The 11,506-nt window shown below is 41.4% G+C and overlaps 1 protein-coding gene across 3 annotated transcripts in view; it reads left to right on the top strand.

The window, feature by feature from the left end:
- LOC121296863 (synaptopodin 2-like protein) overlaps positions 1-10,843 on the top strand; it is an 18,558-nt gene extending 7,715 nt beyond the window's left edge. For all 3 annotated transcript variants that reach the window (XM_041222736.1, XM_041222737.1, XM_041222739.1), the window contains 2 exons: positions 3,082-5,000; positions 8,559-10,843. In XM_041222736.1, coding sequence (XP_041078670.1) covers positions 3,082-5,000; positions 8,559-9,191 — 2,552 coding nt within the window. In that variant the 3' untranslated portion in view covers positions 9,192-10,843. The remainder of the gene's footprint in view (positions 1-3,081; positions 5,001-8,558) is intronic.
- The last annotated feature ends 663 nt before the right edge of the window (positions 10,844-11,506 follow it).

Raw genomic sequence — 11,506 nt, 5'->3', positions numbered from 1 at the left:
GAATTGCTGTAGAAATATATTTCTGTAAAAATACAGAATGTTCCAAATGTTGGCATAGCTGTCAGTTTACTGTCAAGCTTTACCCTCCCGTTATAAGCAAAACTTGATAGTTATTTTTAAGTCACAATACAGCACAGCCTTTTTCTGAGATACGGCATTCTGTCTATAAAGAATGTGCATTGCACTAATTCAGCTCTGTTGAATTAAATAAGGTGGAAAAACATGAAATGTGAGCAACTGTGGTTGATATGTAGGAACAAGTGTGCAAGCTGCTCTGTAATTTAACAGGAAAAAAGAAAGAAAAAACAACAGCCCCCATGCAGACATTACCTCAAACTTTTTGGCACTTTACATTGGAATAAAGTTAAATATCGCATTTCCTAATTGACTACAGAAGTTTAAAACACGGACCTCAGTTCATTGTCTATATTGTATTATTAGCCACTGTAACCTCCAACACATCTCTTCCTCCTTTCGAGAATAAGAAAAATGACTGTACAGCATGGGTTTCCTCCTATGTAAAATAATACATCCCTTCTCACGCCTTTGTCCATGCAGAGATTATAATGTATTTCTCAATGACTGCATTTCTTGTTTATGAGCTGGAAAAAATAACAGTGCATTGATTACTATTGTCTGTTGGATAGTAAGTGTGAGTGTACAGTCAGTGACCTAATACAGCCATTGTCCTTGCATTAATAATGCTGGCAGGGAGGGAGTTTCTTGTCCCCCAGGGAACAGATGAGCAAGAGAATGGAGAGTGATTTAAATCTTAGATAGTCAGTAATGCTGATGGCTGCATCTCCTGCATGTGTAAGAGAGATTGACTGTACACAAGGTTTAGTTATTGAGAGGTTTGTCATATCAGAACCAACCCTTGATTTACTGTAACAGAGACTCACACACACACACCCAACTTGATTGCTGTGTTTTGCTTTTTATTAATTAGCTCTTTTGTTTTCTTTTCTGACCTGAAGGAAAAGCCATAACATTACTCATTGTGGGAAACATTTTTCTTTTGTTTTTACTTTGCTGGAAAACAAGCCCATTAGTGCTGGGAGTTCTCAAAACTTGTTCCAAGTTGCCTGACAGCCATCAAGTGCCTGATTTGGAAAGATTACCACGGGGAATATGAATGCTTTACAGTGGCAGCAATGCTGGCTGCTCTAGCCATGCTTTCACCATTCATCTCATGCAATACCCTGCTGCTGCTTTACTTCCATGTAGCATAGTATAGTTGACAGTTATTTCTGTTGTGATTTCCCAACTGTCCAGCTATTAATTCCTGTTATAAATTCCTTACGTTCAGGAGCAGAGAGTTAAACATGTGTGCTTCCGTTATATTACCATGCAGGTCTAAAGCTTAGTTCTGCAGTAGGTCCCTGTCCTTGAATACCAATGTGCAGGAATTAACATCATGTTGTTTACTTCCCCTTGAAAATTATAAATATTTACATATTAAAATGCCTCATATCTCAGGATCATGGACTGAAAAGGCTGGCATCCGTCTTGCTAGTGCCAAGCTGGAAGTGAGGACAGGAGGCTAAGCTGTCATTTCCTGAGGCCCCAGCACTTCAGACTGTGTCTCAGGGCTTCAAGGAGCTGGAATTGCACAAGAGACATGGCCAGACAGACAGCCGCGTGTAACATTTTCTCGTAGTGATGCAGAGCTCGGTAAAAGAAAGGGGAATTCAAGTGAAGATGAGTGGGTGCTTTCCGCAAACAAGGGTGTTTCCAAGCCTTAACCTGGCTAGGGAATTGATCAAGCAGAGACCTGTGCTAAATACTTAGGATTAGTTCATACCATTTCCAAACTGTATACCGTATACAGTGCATTGAGACTGAGAAAGATAAACAGACTGGCTCCCTTTTCAGAACTGTCATAGAAAACAGAAAACCAAGCATTGAAATGGTTTAAAAGGAAGAGCAAAGTAGAGAAGCTTTAGAATAGATTCCTCTCAGCAATGTTTCATTTCTTGTTCCTCTGCCTAATGCTAGACAGGTTGAGGTTTTCATGTATTTTTTATAAAATTTTCTGTACAGGACTTTTACTTTAGGCCTTTTGACTTGGCCTGGCATAATATATTGCATTGCAACTATTGTAAATTCAAACAGTGACCGGTTTATTAAATAGAACAGCTGTCTAACATTTTTTTGAACATAATTGAAAAAGGTTCTGTGACGGTTAGCACTGAGCCGAGAGAAGATGTCAGGGTAGACTTTCTGGTACTGAGGCTTGTAGACTCCTACAGACATTTAAGGAATGTTCTGGGATTCTAGCTCCAGATGGCCAGGCCAACCAAACATCTGCCAGCAGGTACAGTTTCCAAGGGTAATGAGACACTGTTCTGACTAATTCATTAAACAGATTCAGCTTCAATCAAAGTAAAAATACATCAGGCTTACAGAAATTTCATTTTAGATAGAAAGGACAGTATCAGATTTTCTTTCAGGTTTACATTTACTTACTGAAAGTTTCTAAACTGTGGCCAGAAAATAGGGGGTTGCTTTTTAAATCGAATGGAATTTGTTTTCTGAATAGCTGTGTTCCTAACCTCTAATTTGTGAAGGCTTGATCATCCAGTGCAGAGTTTAATGATTTGGCAGATGAGCCATTTACAGTTTCAAACATGCTACTCATCACAGCCAATGATAGGCTTCTATTCTAGGAGCCGTCTCCTCTGTGTTTCTGGACTCGGGTTTCAGCATTTGCGTCTTGTCAGGCGGGATTTGTGTCCTCTTCTTAGTTTCCCAGTCCCTACATGCTCAGCACAATTAAAAATAAGGAATAATTCTCTCCCCTTGGGGAAGTGTAACTTTAATGGATGGAAATTACCACCCGGCTTGTCTCCTGAAGATCTGGAGATGACGGTCTGGAGCTCAGAGTCACGCCAGATTTGAAAACATACACTTCCAGCTATGGGTGCTATGTTATCTTTTAGATAAACGGTTAAATACATACAGTATTTCATTTTTAAAATGCTAAGGATGGTACATTTACCAAAATCGTTATTAAAAGTACTATCTGCAAAAAAATACCAGGGGTTATATTTTTATTGTTGTTGTTGTTGTTTATTGCAGATCTTTCCAGAAGCGCTAGCTTCTCAGAAAAAGAGCTGAAGGAAGCAAGAGACAGGAGTCAGATAATAGCTGCCCAACTGACCACCCCACCCAACACCAACTCCAGAGGGGTGCAACTCTTCAACAGACGCAAACAGCGGGTGAACGCCTTCACCCTTGTCAGCTTTGGCAAAGGAGCCGGACAGGGACCTCTTGACAAAGACACCAAAACATGTGAGGGAACGTTCACTGATAAACAGAACCCAGAGCCAAGCAGCAGCTGCACCTCAAAGTCCCTTAAGTGCAGGTCAGTGTATCCGAGACACAGTAATACCGGAGACAAGATCATGGAGGAGCAAGTTGAGAGCATCCTTGAAGCGGACACAGACTACAGTAGTGTAGAAATTCCTGAGGTGCACGTTAGGAACGAGCTGGCTGAAGAGCTGAGATCTGAGGCTGTTGCAGTGGCTTCGACCCAGGAGCTGAAAGAAGAGCCTTCAAGTGAGATTTTCAACTATACTAGGAAGGATCAGCCAACCCACGATCTTCTGGAAGCTGAGGAAAATGGGCCAAGCTATTTGGTCATAACTGGCAAAGTCCAAAACAAAATTCCAAGTGCAGAAAGCAGTAGAGAAATCTCAGTGTCCCTGAGTAAACAACCACCCAGTATAGTCAACAGAACAGCAAGACCGTTCGGGTCTCCTGCCTTGGTAAATGTGCGAGAGACAAGAAGTCCTGTGTCTCCACCACCAGTCCTTCCAATTCCTCAGACACCATCATTTCCAAATCCTCCGCCAGTGTCCCGCATCATCTCTTCATCTCCTTCTCCTTATGTGCCACTATGTGCGGCAAGCGCAGACCAAAGACCAGCCTATGAGCCATGGTATAGCAATGAAGAGAGACCGCAGGTGGCCGTGCAAAAGACTGGCATACTGGAAGAAGGTAAAACACGGAGGGCATCCAGGAAATCTATGTTCACGTTTCAAGAGAAGCCCAAGGTCAATCCAAACCCTGAGTTGCTGTCCCTGGTGCAAGGTGTAGATGAGAAGAAAAAGCACCAACAGCCAGGAGAGCAGACACACGACGAGGAACTTCTAGCCCTAGGGGCCGAAGCATCAAACTTCCTGACTAAAGAAAATTCAGAGGACTCCAAGGCACCTGAATGGTCATCGTGCTTGAAGAGCTCTGGATCAAGGGTTAGGTCTGAACCCAAGCCAGCTCAGGGGCTGACCAATGTTGCAGGGAAAGGGGCAGAGCTGTTTGCCAAACGTCAGTCCAGAATGGAAAAGTATGTGGTAGAATCCCCACCAGTTATAGGAGGTGCTCTGAGGTCCCCCTCCCCAACCATGTCCCTACCTCCTTCTTGGACATTTGCATCTAATGTGCCAGGGCGGGTGAGAGCCATGGCTGACTCTGCTAACATCACTGCTAATTCTTCTAGGAACTCCAAACAGCAACCATCTGGTTCCTTTCCAGATCAAGAAATCCCAGTCATTGAAAACGGAAGCTCCAAGAAAGAGATGGACATTGCAAAGCACCAGCCTTATCAGCTGAACTCCTCTCTCTTCAACTTCTCCCCAAGCAAAGACCCCGTGAGGTCCTTACCTAGGGCTGCACCACCTCCCAAACCCATGGTCTTAGACAGAGCCTATACCAGACAGAGCTCCCTCCCCTTCTCCCCTCCTCCTGTATCCCCACTGTTCGACAGTCCAACACCCTTCAGAGCCACCAAGTGCCTTTCCTCTCAGGAGCCACCAAGCCCAGTCAATGGACTAGGAAAACAGTTCAGACCAAGCCTTGGAGCTCCTCTGGAGATGGCCAAGGCTCCTCCAGCCTCCCCAGCTTCATCTCTGCAGCCGGGCAGTGTCTCCTCACCACGCCCTGGCATCCTGGCTCCGAGACCCACATTCTGTGCCAAGAAGGCAGGGATCGAACCCCAGGTGTGGAGTCCTTTCATGCTGAGAAATAAACCTACATAATTAGATCTGAATTTATGCAAATGACTAAAGGTTTACAAGGACATTAGCCCTAATGTTGCTGCAGTGGTGGCTGTTGTTTTAAAAAAAATGTTTTTAATAGATAGTTGTGAACGCAGCATCCACGCCACAGATTAGATCTACGGTAATAACAAAAAAAACATAAAAACACTACTGTATCCGTCAGGCTTCTTGATCCAGTTGCACAAAAACCGAATGAAGCCAGGGACTTTTACTGCATTATTTCAAGTGGGTTAATGACATGGCGTGAATAGGCTTTGGCTAGTGCTTCAGGTACAGCTGCAGTAATTCATTACTTAAACACTGGATGCATTGACCCTTTTGGTCTCTTAATGTACCTTTCAATTTTGCATCTGGGTTCAAGATTCAAAGCAAAAGCATAGATAAAACAAAATCTATTTATATAGAAACATTTTTTTTTTCACTATTTAATAGTAAAAAACAAACAAACAAACAAACATCCTATTCTTGATGTTTCTCCAATTGCTGGACATCATGACTAGACATCAATCTCAAACCTCAAATCATGCACTTACCACTGATTACTGCAGATATCTCCTCTAAATCTTACCTTCAGTGCTCTTTGTATTCCTATTCTTTACTGTTAAACTTTTCTACTCAAATTCCAAACTAATTTCCTCTTCTCTTCCTGTTGAAACAGCCTTCTACAGTAGATGTGTACAGGGTGTGCATGGGTGCTGCATTATTAGAAGTTAATCCTAGTTTATATTTTAAATGTTGATTGGGATAATGCACGTGCTGCACTGTTATTCTGCTCCTCTCACAAAACATTATACTCCACTTTTCAGCTCTCGTTGGTTTGTTCTTGTTTTTTTTTCAGATCGCACTTTATAGTAAGTGGCAGGATAGTATTATTGGAAAACAAGGCTGTTAATATGAGTGCGCTTACACTTTATCGCTGACTTTCCATCAAATGGAATTTAATTGGATTTTTCATTTCATATGCAAACATTAGAATTCCTTTTTTTTTTTTTTTTTTTTTTTTTTTAAAGATATGTAACATACAATCTTGTTTATTGGAGTAATGAAATCACTTTACTAAAAACAGACATGAACTTAGAGTTTATGAAGACAAACCAGACGTGTTTTACTGCTGAATATTATATATCATTTTGGCTAACAATTTTAGTGATTATCACACATTTCTATGTGATAAATGTTTTCTGTCTGGTGTTAAAATTCGAGTTATTAAAATGACTTTGAGTTTTGCGTTTGATGAAAAACATAAAGTATGAAGCGATATTTTCCTTTCTCGTTAAGGTAATGCATGTTAAGTTAGGTGTCTCTAACTGATTATTTTTTGATTGTATGTTACCTTGTCTGTGCTGCTGTTAACTGCTGCTGATTTAAGGTGTTTTTTTTATTTTAGTTTTAATATATGGGGTCTACTGCCCTGGAATTATATGCAACTGCAATCATGTCAGTAGACAGTAAATGTTGCACTTCATAAAATCCACCAACATACCACTTCATGATGGTACCTTTCAGCAGAAATTAGCAATTGGAGAATGCACCTGCTGCAATAAATTACTAGTCTGAAGACCAGGTGTGTGTTAGTCTACTGTCTACATCTTTGACACAGCACTTCGAAGTGTCAATGGCCTTGTTTCTTTCCCATAGTTCTAACCTTTAGTGGCCTTGTAGCAGCTTCACAGCCATGCTATTGTAACTGTTTCTGATCTGTAGCATCTCCTTTGCTTTTTCATTGTGCTTTTCTCCTGTATAACACTCTCTCTCTCTCTCTGTGAATTGTTTGGTTTTTAAGTATTAAAGCCTTATCTTCACACCTCTCTGTGCTGTCTTCTCTTTTTACCTCAGACTCTTTTACTAACCCCTGATATAATCCACAGTGTCGAATGGTAATTCGTAATTGAACAGGATAAGGGGCTGGACTGTCTTCACTTTGGAGCAGGAAGCCAAAAAACAAATCAGAAGTGCGAGCATTCGCTTCAGCAGTGGTCTAAGCTGAAGGGTCACAGATAAGAGTACATGAAACTCTTGACCTGATGGGTCTAAGGTCAGATTTGAAAGCAGGCCGGCCCTCCCCATGAGCACGCAGCATAAAACTAGAGGAGCGGGTGCCAGTTTGCCTGGCAAGATCTCAAAGAATCTATATTGTCAACTGCAAGAATGCAAAGGGGAGGTATTGAGCTTGCTTTCTTGGTTCAAGACTGAGCCCTGAGTAGGGAGTTATTAGCGCGGGGTAGTGGTGCCCCCTTGGAGGTGGAGCGTTGCAATTACAGGTTGGGGGTTCTTTTATATGCAGAATGAATTGGAAGTCAGAGGTCATCTGGAGATTTAGTACCTGATTCATATTTAGGATGCATTAGATATGTTTTCTTGAATCCAGCTATACTTTTATTTTGTTATTCAAGTGGTGCACAGTATATACCATGGAGAAATCAAGGAGGTCAAATTTAGATTCTGTACTGAACACATCTGGGGTGGGGGGAAAGGGTACATAAATAATGGAATTAAAATAACATTCTTAAACAATCTCGCCAACGACAGCCAGGAGAACTGTAACCATCGTAAACCGCCAAGAGTGCTGTTGGATGCTACGCGAGTGCCTGTGTGCACGTTGCTTATTAAATGGATGGGTGGTGCTGTGGAATCTGAGCGCCGATTCTAATCAAGCTGGCATGTTACATTCCATCTTGCCAGTAAGCTCTCGACAGCACCAGCTCAACTGAACGCTGAGGTTCATGAGTGTGATTGAGTAGCCAGATTGAAGCAGACATAGGAACCGCACATGCAGCCCAGCTTGTCAGCGCAGGAATGCAAATACACTGTCATGGTGAAGGACTGATTGACTGCTGCCACAGCTGAAATCAAGGAAAGGTTAAAGGCTCATTTAAAAGCTATGACTGTAACTTGAGGACGATACGAAAGCTGACACAATCCCGAGGCAGGCAAGAGAAGAGATAGCTGTACCAGCAGAGGGTATTCTTCAGAACCACACTGGAAAGAGTCTTGGTTAAATAGAGCAGCTCTATCTAAAAGCATTCAGAATTACATTGAAGATCTGAAATACGGTCTACTGGTTTAATATTTGATACCCATTAAAACAATGCTGACCTCAATCCTGCATGGTCAGGATCCATGAGCGGAGGTCAGCACCAGTTACTCATAACCTCATAAGTAAAACAGAGCCCCAAGTACAGAGCCCCAATGTGCAATAATAGCCTTGGTGGATCATTGCATGCTCACAGACCACAATGCAGGCTTTTACCCAAGGAAGCGGTCAGTCTATACAAATTAGAGAAAAGGGAATCTGGTGATTTACCATGCAGATGGTGATTTTATGATTGATGGAACGTGGTTTCCAAACAAGCAACATGTTATTTTCAATGGGAGGGTTTTGGTTGTACAAACCCGCTTATTCTTTCATCAGTGGATGATACTAGTACTACTACTTAATAATAATAATAATAATAATAATATTATAATAACAATAATGTGCTTTTGATCTCTACACAGGTCCAGAAGGAGTCCCTCTCAGTTGCTAGTACCTGGACACCCCATCAGTCAAGACCCCTGAGCAGCCCGGACAGAGGTACAGGTGTGTCAAAGGCACAGCCAGCTGCTGAAGTCCCTGTGTCCTCCCCACGGGCTCGCTATCCATCGTCAGGCTCGTCTCCTCTCTCCCCTCCCTGGGATCAGCGGAGCCAGTCCTCCATCGGCCAGGACATCAAAGCCAGTCGGCGCATGCTAGCCAAGAACATCATCAACGCTGCCAGGAGGAAGAACACCACATCACCTGGGGGATTGGATGGGCGAGGTGTGTCCATGTCTCCTACGAGCGTCTCCTTCTTACACCATGGACTGGAGCCCCCTAGCCCCTTGTCCTTTCAAGCCAGGACATTGGTAAACCAGTCTCCAACATTCCGGAGTCCCCCAGAGACCCCCACCAGGATAATCAGGTCGCCCGTGCGTTTGTACCCCACCCGGTCGCTGACGGATTCAGATGCATCGGGGGATTCCGAAGACTCTGGGTTGAGATCACCCAGCTCCGGCCTGAAGTCCCCGGGTGCCCGGAGCTACAACACCTGCCCCCGAGGCTGGAGCGGAAGCCTACAGCTAAAGAGGGCCGGCATCTCTGCAGAACTGTGAAACAGCAGAGCTCCAGGGCGACTCCTATAGGACAGGCTGCTGGCAAGTGCTTTCATTGGCAAAACAGCTTCACTGGGAACCATTCCATTGACCAAAACAAAGAGGGCACCAATAGATTGCACTCTGTTGAACTAAACGAACGCAACATTCCTTAGGAAATTTTCAGCGACCAAAGATAACTGTGTTTTGTCAAAAGTGGAATTTGTTAGTCCCAGAGTCCTAAAGATGTATTGGAATTTTGAAATGTGTTACTTTTTTTCCCTAATTATTATTCCTCTTTGTTTTCATTTTGTTTTGTTTTCGTAGCCATTAAAACATTTTTCACCAGTAGAGGAAAGACACCCAGAGGATTTATTTATGTAACCCAAGAAGATAATGTTGAGAATTGTATCTATATGCCCCAGTTTAGCACTTTTGCTAATAAATCTGGAGCCGGCCTGAATGATTTTGGAAGAGCTAGAAGGACAGCGCTCAATGCTCACAGAAATAGATGGGCTGTCATTTGATGCTGGATATCACTTGAAATTAACACAGTCAAGCAGTTAGTATCCACTCTAGATACTCAAGACACAGGAAAGGCTGCAATCAGTCAAACATTTGGATCCTGTTTTTTGGAGAACACAATTGCACTTTGATGTTTTGCTCTTTTATTTTTAGTGGCTCTTTAGACCTCAAAGTGGAGTTAATGATAACTGAACCGAGTCACTTACTAAATTAAATTTGTTTGGTTTGTGAATTTGCGAAACAAACACCCAACAGCATCCAGTTTAAGAAAAATGCATAGCCAATGTTCAGCTGTTGCAAACAACACGTTTGATCTTAGAGGCTGAAGACAAAGCAATACTACAATGTGACATTTATGTACATGTTCTGTGTCAACTGAGAGGGACTTTGATAGCAGATTGAAAGTCTGGAATCAGGCTGTTTGAAAACTGAAGTCAGCCTTATGTGAAGTGAATGTAATGTTAGTGTTTTGATTAGCAAAAGGTCAGCGATTATAAATTGGACCCACAAAGAGGCAGAGAGGAGGTTGTGATGTTACATTGGACTGCTCAAGAAGAGTCAGAGGGGGTTGCGATGTCATAAAGGACTGCTCAAGAAGAGGCAGAGACTAGAGGAGGTTGTGATGTCACACTGGACTGCTCAAGAAGAGGCAGAGACTATAGGAGACTATGATGTCACAAAGGACTGCTCAAGAAGAGGCAGAGACTAGAGGAGGCTGTGATGTCACAAAGGACCTCAAGAAGTTCACAATAGTTCTGGTTCATATATCATGCAGTAGAACAGCTTTTATACACAGCAGATCTTGTTGAGAAATAGTTTCAATAGACCAATTCAATGTCAGGTTTGGATGGCATCATTTAACTACAGGCTGGATAGTATAACAACAAAACCAGGCAGTTATCGACATGCAGTTGTCTTAACATCAGGCATTACACATATATCTTCTTGCCTACGTATATTTTTTCATGATTCTAAATCATTATTATTCACTTTTGCTTCTGCAAACACATTTTATTTCAGTTTTACCAAATAGTCATTTCAAATTGCAATGTTCCTGAAACAAAAGACCTAAATTACAAAATGACATTTCTAATTTTAAAATACTGTTTCTGTTGGTCCTTAAACATGTATTTGTTTAATATTTTCAGCAAGCCAGTTTCTCTGATTATATATATATATATATATATATATATATATATATATATATATATATATATATATATATATATATATATATATATATATATAATCAATCATATCAGGACGTTTCGGACTACAAGTCCTTCTTCAGCTGGATGGAAAAAGCAGTGTGTAAACAAGCTATTGTTAAAAACAAGCTGTCTTTCAAAAGAAAAGAAAGACAAGTTGAAAGACAGCTTGTTTACGCATTGCTTTTTCCATCCAGCTGAAGAAGGATGTAGTCCGAAATGTCCTGATATCATTGATTTTTTAAAATCAATTATTCACATTTTCGTATACCTACATTACCTTTTCATATAAAAAAAATAAAAATAAGAGTCATTTAGGCCAATAAAGGGATATTGCAATTATCATAAAATACAGTAAAAGTATAAAATATACCTTATTTGTATTCTCGCTTGCTGTTATCAGATAATGTATATATTTCTTAGATATTAGGTTCAACATGACAATGGTTTCTGTCAGAATATTACATCATCACAGTGCTCTGCAACTCCTGTATCCAGTGCCAGCACACAGGAACTGAGCTCCAGAATCTGCAAAGAATCGTGTAGAACATGTCATTTTACATGTATTAATGGAATTATATTAAACAGTGTGCGAAGTATCAG

The sequence above is a fragment of the Polyodon spathula genome, chromosome 22, assembly GCF_017654505.1.
Source record: "Polyodon spathula isolate WHYD16114869_AA chromosome 22, ASM1765450v1, whole genome shotgun sequence".
Classification (NCBI taxonomy): domain Eukaryota; kingdom Metazoa; phylum Chordata; class Actinopteri; order Acipenseriformes; family Polyodontidae; genus Polyodon; species Polyodon spathula.
Note: the sequence above shows the minus strand (reverse complement) of the source record. Positions and strands in the feature narration are given on the sequence as shown.